The sequence below is a fragment of the Apis laboriosa genome, unplaced genomic scaffold, assembly GCF_014066325.1.
Source record: "Apis laboriosa isolate Shangri-la unplaced genomic scaffold, ASM1406632v1 scaffold68_cov148, whole genome shotgun sequence".
In the NCBI taxonomy this organism is placed as follows: Eukaryota; Metazoa; Arthropoda; class Insecta; order Hymenoptera; family Apidae; genus Apis; species Apis laboriosa.
Genome location: NW_025224135.1, coordinates 4,842,708 through 4,866,181, shown reverse-complemented (window position 1 = coordinate 4,866,181; position 23,474 = coordinate 4,842,708). Strand labels below are relative to the sequence as shown.

Below are 23,474 nucleotides of genomic sequence, written 5' to 3'. Positions count from 1 at the left end.
AGATTCGAATAAAATAAATAAAATAAGAAAATTTTTCAAATTTTCAAACTAAAATTGGCTATTTTGTATTTGATTAGATAAGAATGAGCATGTAAAAATAAGCAAAAAATATGGAATAAATTTTTTTCGCTTAAAAATTATTTTTCGAAAAAAATTGAATTTGAAAATTTACTTTTAATTTTCCCAAATTACACGACTTCTTGATTATTATTACGTACACATTCAAACTCTAAATTTTCTATCTTTTTAATTTTCTAAAAAACAAGGATTTATTCGATAAAATTTTATATATTTTTTGCTTATTTTTATGTGTAGAATAATCACTTTTACGTGTAGAATAATCGATATTCATTTATTCATATCTAATCGAGAAATAGTTAATTTTAATTATACTTGAAAAATTTTCAAATTTATTCGAAATATATATATATTTTATTCGAAAATAAAGCTTCGATTGAATAAATTTTATTTTATATTTTCAATTATTTTTTCAGATAAAATTATTTCTAATACGATTGTAGATAATACAGTTACAGAATATCTTAATGTAATGTATATACTTTATAGGATATATTTTTATATTTCTATATATCACTTTTGATATATTTTTTTTATATCCTTTTATATTTTTTTTCCATTTTCTTAAAATATAACATTTTAAAAAATTAAATATGAAACGGAGTAATGTTACTTTTTATTAAAATTTCTGTCAATATGTCAGTTTAAAGCGGTAAGTATTGTAAACAGTACGTATAATAGGTAAATATATCAAATTCTAGAAAAATTTTAATCCATTTTCTAGGATTATATTTTCCTAAATAGAAATTTCAATTTTCATGCAAATTTCTGTCAAATTATATTCTCTAATCTAAAAATTTTTGTTGCACTACATATAAAAAATACATAATTTAAAAAAAAAATCAATTTTCATATATATTTCTAAGAAAATATAAACAATATTAAAATATATTTTCCTTGAAACATTTAAGTTTTATTTGAAACATTTTTCATTACAGAAAAAAACATCGACGTAAATCAAGATATGTAAGTCAGATAACTTCTATATAAAATAGATATACGACATGTAGAAATGCGTAACAAATTGCAAACTATATTTTATGAGGTTGTTGTCCTAGAAATGCATTAAAGTCGAGAATGTAATATCTATATTTTTTACATTAAAAATTAAAACATATTGTGATTTTAAAAGAAAAATAGTAAAAATGTCTAATTCATATTCTGTAACTTATTTGTGATCATGCGTTGAAAGCATATATAGACAAGAAGAAGAAATTATAAGAGAAAAACGAAGATAGAAAATTGAAAAATCAGCGCCATCTCTAGAGTGTCGCAAATGAAACACAAGTATAGATAGAGATAGCAAATATTAGAACAAAGATAGAAACAGAATAAGATTTGGCTATCAGCGCCATCTTTTGATTGCTTTTAGAAATATATTTTCAATGTAGAGATAGCGCTAGTTTTTAATTTTAATTCTACTTTTTTCTGTTTTTAAAAAAACATCTTTAGTATCTAAGAGATGGCGTTAAAGGTAAATTCAATAAATGTTTGCTCTATTTCTATCTTTCTCTTTATAAATATTTCATTTGCGGCACTCTAGAGATGGCGTTGATTCTCAAATTTTTACCATATCTCTGTCTTTTTCTCTCTCTATTTTTTTTTTGTCTATATTTATATTTAATTTGTGACACTCTAAAATGGTGTTGATTCTCTTTTTATTTGTTTCTATCTTTCTTCTGCTATTTGCTCTTTTTATCCATAATTATTCTATAAAATTTATATTTAAGATTTTGACAGATGTCAACTGATGAGACAAATATGAATTGATTTTCAAATATTTTAACAATTATATTTTTAATATGAGAAACAAATATATTCACATTGTTATTCATTTAACATTTCGTATAAAAAAACAAAGCAATCGAAAGGTGGTGAGAAAAAATAAAAATAAATTACGATTTTCTTGATAATAAAATGTTTTTATTTTTTAAATAAAATTATAGATGTTTTGTTATCTGTATGTATTAATATTAATATTTACAATTGCATACTAATAATAAATATAAATAAATTTATAGACACAGAAATATTTGTTTCGATAAAATATTACAATCACCGAATTCCTGAATTTCAGGAGGTAAAGGAATAAAACCATTATGTGTTATAATTATAAGGTTTCATAGATTATTTGAAACCTGTTTGAATATCTGATAATATAATTTAATAAATCAACATGTATATGAAACTGAAATCTTTTATCTAATTTCTTTATTTTTTTTAAATAAAGATAAAATCTTTTTTTAATAACCATCACATAATTATTATTTTTATAATTCATGCAATAAGATATTAATGGCTAGCAATCACAATAAAATTAGAACAATTTTTCTTTTTAATAATGGAAAATCTGATTAATTTTAAATAATTAATAAAAAAAATATTTTTTATATTCTTATAATCTTCAAATCGTTTTAGATATATCCATAAAACTTATCATATAATATAAAACTTAAAAAAAGATTCCAATGATAACGAATTTTATCATACATAGTTTTCTGTTTAACATGTTTCTGAAATGTATCAAAAAAAGGAAAAGAAAAAAGTAGAGAGAGTGAGTGGCCGTTGAAAACAGGCGCGCTGCTCAACACACGTCAAAAGAGAGCTCGAGATTCCGATCTTCCGACTATTCACATCCCCGTTCTCCAGGATCTTATGAGAAAACAACGGTACCGACATCGCCATCATCCACATGTACGATTAGACGTCACAACGTCTAAAACTCGACCTCGATCGGCGACCTCGATGAGTCTTCCTCTCAATTTCCGGATTTCTTTGTATAGTTTGATTTGATATAAAACAAAACGATATATCATAATAAAAAAATCAATTATATAATGTCTGAGTATGAAATTTAAATTGATATCGAAATTTCTATTAATATGGATAATAATAATGATTTTAAAAAAGGCATGAAGGCAATGAAAAATTACATGAAGAAATATTATTCAATACTTCTATATTATTAAATTATTTAAATTTATATTTACGTACATTATGATGTAACTTAAAAGAATTTCAAGAAATTGTATTAAAGTAATAACGAAAGATCTCTAGTATATATAGAAAATAATATTTAAAAGTAAAAGAATCGAAGTTGTGTAAAAGAAATATGATCTTTTAGAAATTGTAATTTGTGTCACGAACGATAACCGTTAAAAATCATTAATCATTTTTACACACTTTGTGTAAAAGTGTTGTATTTATTGACTTTGAAAGTTTTCTTCCTGGAAAATTTTTTACAAATAATATGTTATTGAATCATTTATTTTTAGATTATTTTACTTTCTGTTATAAGATTTTTTTTATTTAATTTTTTAGATTATTCATATATGCATGCTGTGAATAACAAATATGTAAATATATACAACTATATGTTAACTTGGCTTAAAACATAGTGAGTGCATTAAATGGTAGTGTGGATGCATGTCACTGTCATGTAAATTATGCCATCGTCGATGTTATACACCGTATCGAAAGATCGCAAGCTTGGAGATTTCATTTCTTATTCTTGAAGATCTTTGAATTCCTATCTTTGGATTCCAATATCAATATTGCGAAAATTTTTTATTTTTAAATTTATAATATACAATAAATATACAATAAAATAATAAATATACAAATAAAATTTCTGCATCAATTTGTATAAGAAATATTTAATTATTCAATTGAATCAAATATCTATTAAATAATAATCATTTAAAAATCATTCATAAAAACATGCTTGAACTTCCTTAATTCGATCTAAATTTTTACGCCAAAATAAATCTGCACCAAATAATAAACTTTAAATTTTGCTTAGGGAAACAATTCAAACATGGCGTAGGCGGAAGTATAAACAGCGACCGGTTACCCGACAAAAAGTCACATGTCTAGAAAGTCATGGTTGTGTGACCGTTTAGCTTGTCCCATTTATACTTCTCTCCTCGAACATAAAAGGCACACGTTTAAATATCTATACAAGATATTTTATATAAATATCTTCCATTTTTTTTTCGTGAAAATATCAATACCGTTAGCTAACAATAATATTTTTATATTCAATGCTTTTGACAAAAAACGAAAACGCGATTGGTTGATAGGTAACGCACCCGTAGTGAAATCTCGTTATTGGCAAAAAAATCTTCTGTTCATTTCCTATCTTTTCTTAAAGATAATTTGAGAACTTTTTCGCAAATTGCATTGTCTTTATTAATTACAGAAATTCTTTTTAAATTTGAGCACCTTAGCTTTTTATATGTTAAGATGCTATTGAATATGTAAGGTTATATTTCATCTATAAGGAAAACCTGCTGGATTATTTACAACTGAAGTATACAATTGTAATAACTGGTAAGATAATTATTCAGTGAGTGTTGTTAGAAAAAGTTAAGAATGTTATTTGAGAAACTTTCATTGGAATGATGCGATACGCGTGATTAGTTCCGCAATCGTGAAAACATAACATTAACAAGTCGGATTATGAAAACGTAAAAGATTGAAAGTTTGAAAATTTACAAAGTTAAAAATTTTTAATTTTAAATATATTTCGTAAAATTTTATAATACGAATATTTAATATTTAATAAGAAAAATTGAACATAAATTAATTACATTGTTTAAATAAATATATTCTTTTGAAGTTTACTGTATATTTTAAAAATTATTCTTTTTTTAAAACACAATCAACTTTTGAAGGCGACTTATTTTAAAAGAAATTGAAATTCAATCGAATGGAATAGAAATGAATTGGAAAAGAATGGAATCTTATTACAAACATGTAATAGAACTACGTACAATAGAGTCACTTGTATTATAACAAGCTTTTACATACATATAGTTCAAGAAAGCGTAACATGATCTTTAATTTTTTTTTGTATTACCTTTTACTGTTATATATAAATCTATGTTTAAATCGATGCCGCATTTTTTACAAAAATCTCTTTTCAGACTTTCCAACATTCGAATTATTCTATTTTATAAAGATTTTAAAGATTTAATACAATATATAAAAAAATTATAAAATACTGAACAAAATAAGAAATAACTTAATAACACAAAATAAAAATTTTATTTTTGTTCATATATACAAATTATATAAATTATATAATAAAAAACATACAAATTTTTCTTGGTTTCATCAGTTCTTTTCTTAGTTTCTTTCTTTCATTGTATTTCCTGATTTTTACTCCATCAGACAAATTCCGTTTCATTACTTTCTCGTCAAACAATAAAACCATGGTTTTTTCTCAAATAATCTAATTATATGTAATAAAAATCGTGTTGAGCAGAAATAATCAATCAAAGCCGAATCGATGAAACAGTTAAAGAAATATAATCATAAAGCAGATATGCGTTAATGAACTTTTATGAGTGAACAATTATTTGTTTATAACGTAATTTGTGCACTTTCATTCTTTGATGTCACAATTCGTATCTTTTTCTTACATCTATTAAATTTATGTACTTACGTGACATGAAAAAAGTGAAAATCTTAGTGTTTATACAAAATCTAATTTATTGGCTTTACTATAATCAATAGAATCAATAAATAACATGTAAAATTAAACAATTAATTAATTATTGAAATATTGGATTCTTAAAAATTTCTTCTACTCTCTCATTGAAATCACGACATAGATAATTCATCTACGGATAGAAAATACATAACCAATATAAAATAATATATAAAGTAATATATAATAAATTGATATTTTCATAGTTTTAAATTAAAATGCAGATATTCGTACCTATTTAAAATGGATAATATGTAGAACAATCATAGAACAATCTGTAACACGTGTTAAATTGACACTTAAAAAATATTAGGTTATTTTTTTTTTATATATATTTGTACACAGAACCATTATAAATATTTGACTTTAAATTACATATAAAATCAGAACAATTAACAATATTATCACTTCGTAAGTACAAATATCATAAATTCTTAAATATATCTCTTTCGATTTCGTTGATACTCATCAAGGAACGACAATTAACCATGAAACTGTACGTTTCGTTGAATATAGAATCGACGTACTAAGCTCCCCTTAACGGTTTTATTGATTTCTATGATGGCGGCCGGTCGGCGCCTGCACCGTGCACGCTCGAGAAATCTGAAACGAATTTTTTCGTGTTTTCGTTCAAATACATCAATGAATTGTGCACAGTGACTTGGATTAATTTGAAATTTGATTAAATATACATTACGTGAGTTCCTTTATTGAATTTGGACGATTATTCGTAGAAGATCGACGAAATGAAGGTTCAACGATAACCAACGATGTTCGTATGCTACGAGGTCCTTGACGCGAAACCACCACTGGTGTTCAAGTTTCTGATATGAATTTTGCGAATTTTGTGGCAGCTTAAAAAAAAAAGACGGTGAGTAATTTTCTGAAAAATAAAAATTTGGAGAGTTGGTCAAATTGAATTTGAACGAATAAGTTTAAGATTATTAGATGTCTATATGACAGGATCAGCAAAATGATAACACGTTATTTTTAAAAAATTATTTTGAATTATCCATGTTTCTTAGATTAAAATTGTACGCCGATTAGTTGTCCATTAATTTTAAAATAATAAGAAGAATAATCATAAAAGATATATTTTACATGAAGCAAAAATGGTTTTTAATCTTAAATTTTATGTTTGTGATATTAATTTTTATGATATTAATTTACTTCCAAGTTTAAAAATAAAATATTGAATAATTAATAAAGGTCAATATTCTTTTACAATTTTTTAAAAGGTTAAAATTTCGTATTTCCCTCGTGGCGCATGTCTCGACTATATTTTAAGAAATTCGCTGTACGAGAACAACGTGACGATTGAAATAATTATAAATCAAATATTTGATTAAATAAAGTAAATCTAGCGATGTTTTCATTCAATGATTTATGATAATTTGTATTATACTTCTCACAATTATTTCAAATTACTCAAGAATCGTGATAATTTAAATTTAAAAAATATACTAGAAAATAATTTTATACACTCGCTTTTATTATTATAGATATACATTATATATATATATATATATTATTATATTTTATTATTATAGATATACATTATAGATATAGTTAGATATATGTACGTAGCCTTTGAAATTTAAGCTATGCTAAATATTCAATATTCTTCAAATTTTAAACATGATTTTTAGCTTTTGTACTTTCCTATTTTTAATAATGAACAAATAATGGCCAATTTACTTAAAGATGGGGGTTAAACATTTATACAAGTACAAAAACAATTTTTTTCTTAACCAATAACCTTCACCTTCAAAAATTTTGCTTTACGTAAATCGTATCGTGTGATTGAAGTTTACTGAATAAATAGTTACATCCGGTTCAGATAAAATATAAAAAGAAAAATGAAAAAACAGTTATAAAAAATGTTTTATTCTAATGATATTTGATTTTTTTTAACTTACTTAAATTTTTTTAACTTATAATATATTTATTTATTAAAAAAGAAAAATTATTTATTCATTTAAATATAAACTTTATATTCAAAAATTGTATTTTAATGTTTAAATCATACAAAATCAAAAAGTTTTAATTATAAACATTAGCGCTATCAAATAATAGATGTTTCTTTTGTTTTAAGTAACTTTCGTTGTCCGATTGCTCAAATGGAAATACTATACTATAATTAGTTAGAAAAATCACAATCAGGATTAAATGTGCGAAGTAAACATATCCCACTGTACCTTGTTGTGTCGGGGAAATTTCACTTTCGTTGCTTCTTCAATCTCGATTGATTCTTGGTAAATCTACATGGAGAAATCAACTGATGAAAAAAAAAAAAAAGAAATCGACTTCAAAAAAAGAGCATAATAATTGATCAATTATATATTATAATATTAAATATTATGATATATTTAAATAAAATTTAATTATTTTTTGTCACTAATCATAATTGAGAAAACATACAGAGAAATTTCATTCAGTTATAATAAAATCCATAGATGTAATAAAATAAAAACAATACAATGAAAATATTCGTACTTCTTCGATAAAATCTTATAATAATAATAATAACAAAACTAAAAGAACATATTAATTATATATAAATTTAACAAATTTAAAAAACAGATTAATACAATTATTATTATTATTTTTTCCTATGATCATTTACTTTAATAAATAATTGTAATCGTTAAACATAATCAAAAAAACATGAAAATTGTTAATACAATAATTCTTGCATGCTTTCTTGGATCTAGACATTGACCTCGAAAGTAAGGTGATCATGGTAAGTTCAAGCGACCAGAAGAAAGTACGATGCAGTCTCCAATCTAGTCATGTGTCGATACAGATGATAATAATGACATTGAACATTGCAATGAAAACGTTCACTATAAATTTCTCGTCTTGCTTAACTCTTTACTTTTTACTTCACGCTTTTCGAATATTCATATTATTTTTTCTTCTCTCTTTATTTTTCTTTTACTCTATAGTATAATATATATTTTTAATTGCAATCACAAATTTAATTTATATCGAATAATCAATTATTATTATTCGAATTCCTTTTTTATAAATAATATCAATTTTTCAACTCGAGTGAACAACAATAACAACAATAACAAAAACAAGATTTAAAAATTCAAAGAGTATCGATAATTTCAATTGATTTATACGAGTATCTGTCTTACCTCGAAAGGAAGTGGTAACCACTCTCTATCTAACAACTTTTCCCTTCGTTTAGACAGAACATTCACCTGCAGTCGGCTATCGCAAGAATATGGAAAGCAATTTCACTGATTCAGCTATTTAGATCAAGTATCAGATATAACAATTTCAAATTACCCGCCTCAGAACAATTTTTCATTTGAAATTTTATACGTATTATGCTGACGAAAATAATAAATAAAAATATAAATGTCGACATAAACGATGATGAATTCATAGAAAGTTTGTCGAACAATGTAAATTTAATCGTTTACATAAATATGGAATATTAGTTTGATAAGACTAATAATGTAATAATTTATAATTAATATAAGGAATTTAAAAAATTAGAATATTTCAAATTTTTCATTAAAAATATTTTTTAATTGGATACACTTGTGTTGAAATGAATATTTAAAATTTTCAAGAGTAAGCAATATTACTTTTGTTTTGTCATGAGTGCTGTTTTCATCAATATATATTTTTGCAATGATTCTTAATTTCTGCATATTCATTATATATTTTATTCATTACATGATTTTACATGTATCTGTAAATCTGTAATTTGTGAATATTGTGTTTATTAAAAATTTCAAATAAATATATTCTATTATAATATCAATTAAAGAGAAAATTTTTATATTCTTATATTCAAAATAAATAAAAATAAATTTTCTTTATAATTTTTTTAATCTCAATTTTTAAATTACATATATTCTTATTTCGTTTCGAGAAAGTAAAGATATCTGTATTTATTCAAGAAGAATGCGCGAATAGAGAATGTATATTTTTTTTGTCAATTATATATAGTTATGAAAAGAAATAAATATTTTAAGAATTAATATAAATATAAATCCAATATGAACTCACTCATTGTAAAAAATTGTTCATATCTATTCATTATTATATATATATATGTATAATGAAATATGCAATACAATATTTAAAATTGCTAATGAAAGAAAATTGATATTAAATTAAATTATTAAATTAAATATAGAAGAGAAACTAATCAGAATATATGCTAACAATTATTATAGATTATATATATGCAAATAGTTGAAAATTAATGAACGTTATGATGAATGAACGAATATAATGAATGTTGTAATTAGAATGGGCCCTGACGCATTGAATGCGTTAGGATCCGAAAAATAATTTTTATCTTTATTCATATTATTGTTAATTCTTTTGTTTCAAAGGATCGAAGCTGTTGTACTTGCTAGAATATCTTACACGTTTACCTCAATACTATTATGCTTGACATATATGAAGATTAAAATCTTCTTACATTATCCATTATTCTATTTATATGTTTATTTTATTATATAATAATTATTATCACGTTTACTCGTCGACTAAGAAATCATGAAATCATGGACTTTAAATATTTTCGAAATGTTTCTTTAATTTTTTAATATTTGAGTATTAAGTATTTCTTTAATTAATAACAATTCTCTAATATTGTTCATTGATTAATCATCGAACGTAGTAAAACATCGTATACGTAAACATCGTATAAATATCGTATACATTTCATAATTTCAACAATGATGAAAAATGACGATTTTTAAACAATGAAATATTTACGATTGAATCTCGGAACGTTTGTAACACTTGACAAATATTTAATGAACATGATCAAATATTAACACTTCAGATTCATGTTTGACCAACATTTCGCAATATTCGTTTCCGCAATATGTTTCGTATGATATGATCGTTCACAAATTTAAAGTGTGCCAGTAGGTACAGCATTAGGCCGCATTCCCACGGCATGCTCATTCTCACAAAGTTTGATTTAGGTCCAGCACTGTACTATGATAATGACCAATATGAGTTTATACGATTCTAATTAAGAAATTAGGATCTAACCTTTAAGTTTTACTCATTAAGTCATAGCCTCGAGGAAATAGCGGAAACGACTAATTTACATTTACTGCATAATTTTGATGAATTTATAATTGTCATTAAACCGTGACAAAACGTAAAAGTGTATATCTAAAATGAAAAAATTTTTTTAATCGAGGATAAAGTTTATATGCCATAGAGACTTAATATTTACTTATTCTTCATATTAATAGTATAGTGATATAAGTAAATGTGTTATCAGCCAGAACTAAATAGTTATGAAGCTAATATAAGCCAATAAATTTGATTTTTTATTAGTTCTTATAAAAAAAAGAAAAAAATAGATACTGTGAACAAATCTATATTTATATAAAATACTACTAAAATACTAGGTAAAATATGGAAAGTTATATTCAAGTAAGGTCAAATGTCGCTGTCGAACCTATAGGTGAAATGTGGAATGCAGACAAGAGGTTAGAAATCATGAATGATTCTATAGTCTTCTATAGTTTGCAGCTACAAATATAAGATGGTAGTATAGTTTGGCCTCATAACTTACTTTAACATCTCGTATCTCACTCAGAAACTTATCATTGCAAATTAGCTTCAATATACAAATGTCAATTGACATTTTATCTATTAAAATATTTTAATTACAAAATTTTTAAATTTAAAATATTTGTGCATGAATATAATTAAATAAATTAAAAAAATAAAAGATTTGCAAAATTTATTCTGGAATTTTTCTGCATTTTTCTTGTTTGTTATTTTAACATTGAGAGTCTATAGAAGTATGCAATTTATCTGACTTGACAGTAATAGATATCTATAGACATTATGATGCTTGACTAGGATTCATATCCATCTGATCCTGTGTGCAGAATAAGCACATAGTTCATAATACATAGTTGTAACACTTTTCAAGATATATGTTCTCAATTCATATTGAAAAAAAATGAATTTGTGAAATGGTTACATACTTTTTTCTAATAAAATATTAGTCTTAGAAAAATGGATTATATTATATATAACGAAGCAAATCATTTAATTATGCATTTATAAATAGATATACATATTATCTATACATAAGATAATTGAGATTTTATTTTATATAATATATAGTATAATATATTTAATATAATATAATAAATCTAATATAATATATCTATTATATTATAATATATAATAGAGATTAATTTTACTCTATTAATGAAAAAATTTATTGACTAGGTAAAAATTTCTTAATTTTCATTAAGAAATTGTCCATTCAAATATAAAAAAAATATATATGAATTTTGAAATCACATAAATTTTTTCATTCGAAAATTGCAACTTTAACGACAAGTATGACGCTTAAATTGCAAATTTTACAGGTCATAAAAATGCAAGCATATGCAATTCGCGTAATATTGCATCAGTATCAGTCAATTTCACAAACAATCATTTTAATACGAGTTTGTCTTAATTATAAGATTGCTCGATTGCAATCTAAAAGTAAAGCAAACTCAAAACTTATAACTTTCTACATTTTATTATATTAAACTTTCTATATTAAACTTTCAAGTTTTATAGAAAAAAATGTTCATATTGAAGTTATACAACAATCTTTACAAAATTTTTCAACTACATTATATTTTCTTATATATATATTTTTTTAAACATACGATATATATTAATATAAATTGTTAACAAAATTATATACAAAGAAAAGATTCATCAAGTATGGTATGTAATTGAACAAAACATTATATTTTTGTTGCAGTAAAATATGCATAAAATGAACTATGACGATAGCTCGTAACTTTCTCTATTGCAATAAGATTTACGATATTACAAACACATAGTGCCAAAAAAAGTACATAGGAAATAATTATGAAAGAAACAAAAATTCTTTTATATATATATATATATATATATATATATTTGTTATTTTATAAAACTTTTTTCTATATTATTATAATTATGATATATTATTATCGCTATATTTTTATAATTATGAAATATTAATTTGCATGCAGAATGTTAATTGGTTTTAATTTACTTAAAGTTATTACTTTCACTGTTCTTAATAACGAAGAGAGTTCTTTTTCAAAGAATAAATATTCTGATTATTTAACATTTATTTTTACATTATAATATTTTTACATTATATTTTTACATTGAAATTACAAAGTTTTTCTTATATTTAACTATTAATTTTTGAAATACAAAGAATATTTTAATTTTCAAAAAATATTTGAAATGATTAAAGAAAGAAACATTTTTTTAAAGAAAAAAATAATTTTTTATTTCTTAATTCAAATGCATTTTTAAAATTTAAAAGAAATATCTAGAGAAATTATTGTTATTAAATTAAAAATCGTTTAATTTTCAACATTTTTAGCAAACATTAATAAGTACATGTATTACTATTCTAATAAATATATATTCATATAGTTAATTTTTGCACATGTACGATAATTATTACATAGTGATAATCTATACTGTCAATAATAACGATACTAGCTTCACCATAAACTATACATGTATATATACATGAATATAGAAGGAAAGATTAATTCGGATGAAAGTTTGCTCTGGGCAACTTGGGTTCTATTGATCTCATTTTATTCTCGATCTTCTTACAAATTTCCATCTGTTCTCATTAAGTTGGAAGCGATATAAATAAGAATAATAATAATAATTTTATATATATATATGTGTATCATTCATATTTTTAGAAATTTAAAGTGCAATACACTCTCGTATCAAAAAAATCTCTGGTTTTTTCTTATCATATTTAGCAATGAGAAAAAAAAAAATCAATGAAAATAAGAAAAACTCAACTTCCGTCAACGAGTATTTCCTTGACCGAGATATACTAAGGCGAATGGGAAAAAAAAGAAGTGCGAAGAAAAAAAAACCATAGGTTGAACTATACACGTATACGCCGACGAAAGTAACCGGTTGCGCTTTCTCCTTCTGCAGTCAGATTCCTGTATCTTTTTCTTCCTTACTTCCTCCGTATTCGAGTTTTATCGAAATGCAACGAAAGAAAGAACGAATCAACAATAATTACGATATTCACCGAACTGTAAAGCATCCCGCGCTACGCAATATTCCTTTTGATCTCAGATGACACGAAATTGAATGATCTTCAATTGTACTTTCCTCTCTTTAAGTTTCATTTCTTTATATTCGTTCTTTTAAGATTTCTTGAAATGAAATAGCAATTCGTTATCGTTTATATTTATTATCTTACACATCGCTTTAAGGGATGTATTATAATTTGAATATATAAAGATAGAGATAATTGCACACATGTTACAATATAGGAAATAAAAATTATATGCATCTATACACATATCGGTGACTATTCGTTAATTATAATCGAGGTTTAGTCTTGGAAAAAATTAATTTATAACTTCATTGCGCTACATACCTATATATCGATTATGCCAGTATATGCCTTGAAAAACATTCAGAACACTGCCCGTTAAATGTCCGAGAGATGAATCGAAACTGGTTTTCTCTTACTTCCGTCTACAGATTTCTTAAAAGAAGCACATGCTCTTTCTCCACTCGAATTCATTGACGATTCATCAGATTTGCAATACGATTTGATTATAACTCCAAATTCTTACTGCGCAAGAAATAGGTTTGTGTGTTGATAATTTTCGTGTTAAGCAAGATTCGAGTTTAGCAAATTCGAATTTATTTTCTTTCTTCTTGCTTTCTGGAGAAATTTATTTATTTTAACGTAAATCACCTTGAAACTAGTGTAGAATTTCTATTTGAATTTCTAATAATATTCAATTCTTAGTCATTGGTTATTTATATTGTAAGAATATTATCTCGAAATGAGTGTACAATTTATAAATGTTACGTTTCATTTCATGGTTCTCAAGTGATATTTATAGAAATAATAAAAATTTAAATGCATTTATAATATTTTATAAAAGAAGACTTCACACAATGAATTGGATAGAATGCTCTATCAATAACTTTTCTTCGTTATTCTAATCAATCTATAAATTAATTTAGCAAATTAGCATTTTAGAAAATTGATTTTTCTAACTTTCAATATGTCAATATCATGTAATATATCTTTTCAATATTGGCGAACAAATGCAATTGTTTTATTTATCAAAAAATTTCAGCCACGATCAACGCGCAATAATTTACGCAACGACATATGAACACACAGCGATTTAAACGACAAAACGATCAAGATCTAGAATCGAATTAATTTTGAATATTTGGAAATGTATTTTACGGTTAAAGGACCACTGACCTATTTTAATTTGTCGCCCCGAAGACAACTTTTATGCCTCGTATCGCTTTCTCTTAAATCCATATTTACATCCTCGCATCTGTCTGTGCTACCTTTCTTAAAAAATGTCGTAAAATAGCTTTGTGCATATTTCTATTGGTATTTAACGACTGTATAAAAATTCACGAACAATTTAAATATTCTATGAGAAAGAATATAATGGTAAGTAAATGGAATAAAAGTAAACTTTTCTTGATTTTAATTAAAGATATAATTGATTATTTAAAATTTATCTTATTGTTTTCTTGAAGATTATTTTTTCGTTTTCAATCTTCGAAAAAAAAAATGCAATTAATATCTAATTACTACATTGATTACTTCATTAAAATCGATGCCTTATTCAGTCGGACTAACACGTATAATTATTAACACGTACTTCATCATCAAGCTCGAATTCCAATCTTTTCTAATAAAGAACAATTTTTACAAACGGATCCTATAATTTTAAACCGTCTCAATCTTACATTTTCTACTCATCTTATCTTTCTGTGTCTCTTCCTTTCCCTTTCTCTTGATCCAGAAACCTCTCCACTTGACAAATCGAAACGGCAAACTTAAATGATAAAAAAAAAAAAAGAAAGAAAGAAAAAAGAAGAAGAAGAAGAAGGCAGCCACACATCGTAACCTTCACCTCGTTGAATCGAGGCCACGCACAAAATAATGTTATGTAGCCAGTGCTCTCGAAATCTTCGATTGTGGTTCGATCCGACGAAAGTAGTGGTAATGGAAGAAGCGGCGACAGAGGGCTCTTCTCTACTCCGATCCTTGCCGATCCTCCATAAGTGCAGAGGGGAAAGCAATGAATGCCGGGGTGGGACATGGGACTTGATCGGTTTGACCGATTCCACGCGATCTATCCCCACGATCGATATAACCTCTCAAGCAGCGGAGGGGTTTTGGCCTCGTTTAACGTTTCACGTGCCGATGAAATCGTACCACCTCCGGGAACGTGAGCTTGTCTGCTACCAGCAGGAGCATCGCCAGACGGACGACACCAAAGTTATAAAGCGGACCGGCGAAGAGGCTACGAGACGCTGCCACTTTGCCGATCGAACTCGTCGTATGACGATCCTTTTCTCGTAAAAAGAATCGAAATATTGATCATTCGGCGACACCTCCCGGTCGGTGTCATCCCTGCTTCCATAAGGGAAATTATCGATACTCGTGTCATGTTACTTTGACAACGCCGCGATCGCGTTGTGCAGGAGAGGAAGAATCAAAGGGGAATCGTATAGGCCGTTTGTGACAATTTCTTTTTCATATTCGACGATAGACATTTTTGATTAATATTTAATCGTAATTGAGATTCGTCGTAATTGGTGTGTGCCGAAGAAGACGAGAAGGAGACACAAGAATACCGTCATTAGCTTCTTAACTCTGATCAGTGTTATACGAGGTAAGAGTTTTCTGTACTAAATTACTATCATTCGGTATTAAAATTAATATCATTAGAAAATAAATTATTTCGTACGTTGATCGCTGATATAAAAAAAAAATAATAAAAATTTTAATAAAATAAAATATCAAAACTTGATATTTGTAAAAAATAAAAATCGAATATTGTAAGACATTTTATCATATGATAAAATGCAATTAATTATTAATAATATATTGTGTTATATTGCATAATCCAATTCATTAGAGCAATTCGTTAAAAGGAATTGATCAAAAAGAAAATGTTACAAGAATATATCATACTTGACGTATAATATATATATATATATATATATATTTCTTTTGCAAGCGCGAAATCAAATGCAAAGCAAGCATAATTATAAATCAATTTTACAATTGAATAGTTTCATAGTTGATATATGATATAGAAAAAATATTTATATACTTTTTTATAATTTTTTAAAAATAATAATTTATTATTATTAAAAAATTAATAATTATTATTAATAATTATTATTATTAAAAAAAAAAGAAAATATAAGGAAAAAATATATTGATTGTGAGATACACGCGGCACGTTTCATTGTTATAAAAAAAAACTGGTTTGTAGGTGATTTCACTCAGCTTCCAAAGATTACGAATTTATTTATCAAAGACTTTCTCTACAAGAGATCATTCGTTATGAATGCTATAAACCATTTGAATCAGCTATTGTCACTATACGTAGTAGAAATGATTAATATGAATCGCAATTTATTTCTAAAGTAGCATAAAAACGTCAGTTTGTTCCACTGGTTTAATCATGAGGAGAGAAATCTGAGAGAGCCTGAAGAAGTTTACCTACATTTCCAATATTTTGATATAAAAATTTTATTTTATATGTTTTCAATTTGATATAAAAAAAAAATATTTCTGAATGGATTGTTAATATTAATTAATGTTAAAAAATTAACAAATTTTCAAGCGATTTGATATTTCTACTTAATATATTACAAAATAAATTATAAATTCCAAAAGATAATCGATACATTAATTAATTCCATATCATTATTGATCAATGATAAAATTTTATAAATGAAATTTTATTAAAAATAATAATAATAATAACAATAATATTTAAATTAATATATTTTCCAAAAAGAAAATTAAAAAATTTGGAAATAATCAAGCATTTTTCGACAAGAAATAGCTGAAACAGCATCATAAGATTTCACAGATTGAATCAACGCCTTATAAAATAGTTTAATTAAAACAAAATGAAAGCTAAATAAGCTATAGCGGAGGGAGAACATACACTTGCACTTGTTACAAGTTCACGGCAACGTTAGATCGTAAATGAAAGTAGACATTCCTACTTTGCCATCGGAGCATCGAATCAGTTTGAAATCAAGCTATTTGAAAGATCTAACGAAACGTGTTTTCACGCAGACGGTATTGGGAGATAGCGTTAGATTTATTCGGTATAACGTGAAAGTTACTACATATGACGTTTCTATCTTTAAGTGAACGACCAGATAATGTATATATAGATAGATATACATAGAAGCTGTTCATAAAGCGTACAATAATGATGGTAAATCGAATGCATGCGCCAATCAATACAGAAAAACTTGTTTCATTTTTATTGCAACAATTCGTTTAATATATTTTCAGTTTTATTAATTTGATGAAAATTGTACTGTAATTTCAAAAAAAATATTATTATTATAGATAAATGTTTCGTAAATATATATATATATGTTGATACTCATTTATTTTATAATTAAGTTTAGAACGTTGAAATATTTCATAGGCAATAAAAATTCTAAAAAATTATATAAAAATTATAATATATTTAAGATATATATTTAACATAAAAAAAAATTTTACGTATTGAAAATATTTAATTTATTTTGATATACACGCAAGATTTGTAAAAAAGATTTAAAAATAAACTTGATTTTTATAAATTATTTTTGCATATATCTATTTATAATATAATAACATTTGGTACAGGTTCAATAATACAACACATAAAATTATATAATACAAATATTTTTGGATTATATATCTTGAATATAATTCACATAATAAAATTTACAGATTTATAAAATTTTTACAGATTTTTTATTGTCATAAAATCTTGTTAGTTAAATATGATTGTTAATTATAATAACATATAAACCTTTATATATCATTATATATATTGCTTTACAATCGATATTTATTTTAATATATATTAATTTTCTTTTCCTAAAAATATAAATATATTATAGTAAAAGTATAAGTGCGTAGATACAAAAGAAATTATTTTTTTTAAGTATTTTTTATTAATAATATATAATTTATTTATAAGAAATTACTTCGCGAAATTATCATTTATAATTAACTTAACTTCCGAATATATTTTATTTATAAATATAGAAAAATTATAAAAAATATATATGTTACAAATTTTTATAAAAAGTTTGTAATTATTATTTTGTTATAGGCAATGGCAAGCTTAATTAATTCTACAGCAACTTTAATAAACGATGCCTACAATTATTATCTTTGGACATTATCCCTCGCTGGTAATTTATTTATTATATTAAAAATGAACATAGTTTTTTATTAGTTTATAATAAAAAATTCATTAAGTTCTTTTCTCAAATAATATACATATATATATAATATACATATATATAGCAAGAAAATTTTTTTAATATAAACATTCGAAGAATAATACTTAAAAAGTCAATAACTGTCAAATTCATTATGTTATAAAGATTTATTCTTAATAAAGTAAAAATATACACATATATATATATATATATATATATATTTATAATTGATGCTAATCTACAGATGAACGAACGAGAGGATGGCTTTTGGTTGATTCCCCGAAACCTACTTTGATATATACAATGTTGTATTTACTCATTGTATGGGCTGGGCCAAAAATCATGAGAAATCGAAAAGCCTTCAAGCTAACATGGGCTCTTGTTCCGTATAATCTTGCAATGGCCTGTCTTAATGCGTACATCGCGATACAAGTATATTTTTTTATTATAAAATTATGATTTTTCATACCGATCGATACTTAATATATCAATTTATTATTTGCAGTTATTCGTAGCATCTACTAGACTACGTTATAGTTATGTGTGTCAACCAATTAGACATGTAACTCGTCCAGATGAATTGCAGGTAAAAAATATTAATTGAAATAAATTTTATACATAAAAAAATATATTTATTTAATGTCAGTTTTTTATTTTCTTTATTAGATTGCTCATGCTGTCTGGTGGTACTACTTTAGCAAACTTTTGGAGTTCTGTGATACATTTTTCTTTATTTTACGGAAAAAAGATAATCAATTAAGCTTCCTTCATGTTTACCATCATTCTACCATGTTTTCGTTATGGTGGATTGGTATTAAGTGGGTACCAAGCGGATCTAGTAAGTAATAATTTATCTATATCAAACTCTCTCTAATCATTTGTAAAAAATGTCAAAAAGATAAAAAATCAGAAATTAATTACATCTATATAAATAGATTAAATTTTTTTAATTTTATTATTTAAAAAAATATATTATTTTTAACTAAAAATAACCTAAAGATTGAAAATAAGAAAAATAATTTATTAATCGTTGTTTATATTCTGATAATTAATTTATTATTTAAACTACTTTATCGAATGAGTTATTTGAATCGTAATTTCTTTTTTTTTTTTTTAATTAATATTGGAATATAAAATTGCATTTATATTCTTTAAGTTTTAAAATTCAGCTATCAAAAAATAAAAACTTTTTTATAAACGAGATAACATTTCGCTCATTCGTTTATTTTTGAGGATTAGTAAAAGTTAATAAACAAAGAAAGTAAAAAGATTTTTACTTTCTCCTTATTATTTTTAATATCTATTCAAATAAAAGAAATAAAATATATTCATATAATTAAAAAATAATAAGTACTTACATTTCTCTAATTACATTGATTTTCTAATTAATGTTTACTATATTGATTATGATTAATATGTAATTTATAATACGTAAAATAAAATTTAAATTTAAATGATATTAAGCAATAAATAAATGTGTTCTAATTGTACTTATTAATTTTAATCGCTTCCATGTAATAAATAAAAAATTTCATAGAAAGTTTGCCGAATTATAAAAAATTATATCTCTTGGTATATATTTACTAGATATCGTAACATCTTTATACATTTATGAATCTTAAAATTACAAGAGAAATCATAGGAACTTGTTTTTACTAAAAATTAAAAATATTTATTGGATACAAATGAATTATTATATTACATATGAATATATATTATAAATGAATACAATTGAATTATGTATTAAATTTATAAGTAAATTTTTATTCTTTAAAGCTATTTTTTTATTTTTTTGGATTAAATGGATATAATTTTTAATTGAAAATATTTATATTTCAGCTTTTCTTCCAGCAATGGTAAACAGTTTTATACATGTCCTTATGTATTCATATTACGGTTTGGCCGCATTGGGACCCTCCGTAGCTAAATATCTCTGGTGGAAAAAATATTTGACGATTCTTCAATTGATCCAGTTTACCACTGCCTTGATTCTTGGCATCAATGGTATTCGATCAGGATGTGATTTTCCACTTTGGATGCAATATGCTCTTGTCATTTACATGATCTCCTTTATCGTTCTATTTGGAAACTTTTATGCCAAAGCTTACATTGCTAAGGTAATCTTCAAAATATTTTCTAAATATATATTTAATAGTTACTTTTTTTTTCTTTTTTAATTCATAAAAAAATTTCGAAATATCAATGTTTTAGGGCAAACAAGCATATGCGGAGAGACAATTAGAAAAAATGAAAGTAGATACTCAATCGAAGAAAGAAATTACTGATGGAACTGTGTGTAATGGAAATATTTCAAATGGACATGCTAACGGATATGCAAATGGTGTATGTAAAAAAATTCAGTGAAAAATGCAATCCAAAGTTCTTTAAAATATTAAAGATCGAATTATGATATACATACTTAGTTATAAAATCAAAGTAAATAGAAATTGGAAAATCGATAACGATAAACCAAATCTATTTGATCAGAATTTTTAGTTCTTACAACTGCCGTTTTGTTCGCGGTGCTTAATACATTATACCGTTACAGAAAAATTGGGTTTAATATAAAAACCCGATATTTCTCTGACGAATTAAATGCGATTATATATCGGCCTGGAATTTTTTTATTTTTGGATCAGCAACATAAACTTTGATAAATTGCTGATCTAAGATATTGTAAATATAAATTAGTCAACTTCATTAGCAGTTTAGTTGTCAGTAGGTGAATATAAGATCCAATGTGATCGTTTACGATAATGTTATATAAGTTTAAACTAAGCGATCTTTTTGTGACCAATAATTAAAATTTGCATTGTAAAAAAAAAAAAAAAATGAAATGAATCGTCACGTCGAAAACTGCCTTGGTTTTTTCTCGCAATAGATCTAAGGTTAGGATTCAAATATGGCGATCACGAAAAGGTTGTACTAACATTTGCACATTTGACGTCTAGTTGATACTTTATCGTGATATTTGAGTATGTTATACGAACTACAACAGCCTCTTTAAATAAATGGAAAATAACATTTTAACATATAAATTACTATTAAAAATTGTAAAAAATTTTGTTAGAATTTTATAGTTATATATCTAACGTTGTCCCTCTTTATACATGATTTTTTCTTATTTAATGAAATTTTTTATGAATATGACTTTTGTGAAGTAATAATAAAATGTTATTACCTTCAAAAATCAATTTGTTTATAACAAATTAGCAGTAATAGTCAAATTTTTATTTGGACATAATGTGAAACAAAAACTAATTCATTATGTCAATTGGTAAGATATTGATAAATTAGCTAAAGATTTATATAAAACATTTTTCTACAATTAATATTTTACAAATACAAATATTATGTGCGCGTAATGTATTATTATGTGTGTAGAAAATTTTACACATTCCATCTAAATATCAAAACAATAAAACTTTTTATACACAGAATTTTCTGGAAATTTGAAAAAAATAGATATTATCGCACAAATGAAAATCGTCCATAAAAACAAAATATCATCATGAAATTTTTAAATTCATTTTTGAATCAAAGTATAAAAAAATACATAAAATATATAATCATTTATAAAATTTAATTGGAATTTTTTATACATGTTTGTTTATTTAAACTACTTTTATAATTATTAAACATTAAAATATTGTTATTATGTTTTATTACTAGCGAAATATGTACAAGAAAGAACATTGCAATTGTTATAAAAAGCGCATTGCTGCGCAATGCAATAAATCAACAAATGCATTATGTTTATTTTCAATAGTTTATCATACCTTTCCAATATTGAAAATCATAAGGTAACAAAATTAGATATACAAATTATAAAATGTACTATGTTATACATATATTGTCACTATAATGTGTCTATGTATTAAAATCGGACTAATTATAATATTGTAATATTCTTACTATATTGTAAGAATATTTGTTTCTTATATAAAATTTTTAGACAATTTTTTTTTGTAATTTACTGCAAGCAATAATATATATACATAAAACTGATTAGTGACAGAAATTTTTATAAATCAAAAAAATAAATTCATTAACAAAAATTTAAATTTTTATATTTTTGATTTACCAAAAATTTTCTAATAAAAATGAATGCTTTCAATTATTAACATTATTATAAATATAAAAAAGAGTAAAATAAAAATATATATTACTTTAAATATATATATAATTAAATTTAGTTTATAACAAAACAGATTATATTTAAATTCATTTTTCTTGTAAATACTTAAATAATCTATTATCAATAGTTTCATAAAGATCTGATTGATGAAAATATAATTCAACCTTTGTTGATGAATGAATATCTACAAATCATTATTATAAATATATATTTCTCTTTTTTCTTACTTTTTAAAATCTAAAAAATTTACATTTATATTCATCTAGGAACTACTATGTTATAATTAATTTTATAAAATTAAATTTTATGAAATATGTTGAATTTATAAAAATTATAATTATAAAAATTTATGTTTTTAAAAAATATATAATTAAAAATAATATAATTATAATTTATAATTTTTTTATATAATTTTATTATGGATTTTTAATTTCATATATACTTACTATGTATTATATATTA

The 23,474-nt window shown here is 24.0% G+C and overlaps 1 protein-coding gene across 2 annotated transcripts; it reads left to right on the top strand.

Annotated features, from left to right (window-relative positions):
* The first annotated feature begins 6,190 nt into the window (after window positions 1-6,190).
* LOC122718637 (elongation of very long chain fatty acids protein 4-like) lies at window positions 6,191-21,987 on the top strand. 2 transcript variants are annotated; one of them, XM_043943842.1, is made up of 7 exons: window positions 6,191-6,443; window positions 18,763-18,844; window positions 19,119-19,306; window positions 19,380-19,460; window positions 19,541-19,712; window positions 20,714-20,991; window positions 21,086-21,987. In XM_043943842.1, exons 2-7 carry the CDS (start codon window positions 18,766-18,768, stop codon window positions 21,236-21,238), a joined length of 951 nt encoding a protein of 316 aa, XP_043799777.1. In that variant the 5' UTR covers window positions 6,191-6,443; window positions 18,763-18,765; the 3' UTR covers window positions 21,239-21,987. The 2 variants fall into 2 exon arrangements, with proteins under 2 accessions (XP_043799777.1, XP_043799776.1); XM_043943841.1 differs by lacking the exon at window positions 6,191-6,443 and adding an exon at window positions 15,893-16,293.
* The last annotated feature ends 1,487 nt before the right edge of the window (window positions 21,988-23,474 follow it).

Excerpts from the sequence above, each read along its gene's own strand:
- LOC122718637 (XM_043943842.1), top strand. The coding sequence starts at position 18,766 with ATGGCAAGCTTAATTAATTCTACAGCAACTTTAATAAACGATGCCTAC. Across the intron at positions 19,461-19,540 it reads CTCGTCCAGATGAATTGCAG|ATTGCTCATGCTGTCTGGTG; the intron begins GTAAAAAATATT and ends TTTCTTTATTAG. Across the intron at positions 20,992-21,085 it reads CCAAAGCTTACATTGCTAAG|GGCAAACAAGCATATGCGGA; the intron begins GTAATCTTCAAA and ends TCAATGTTTTAG.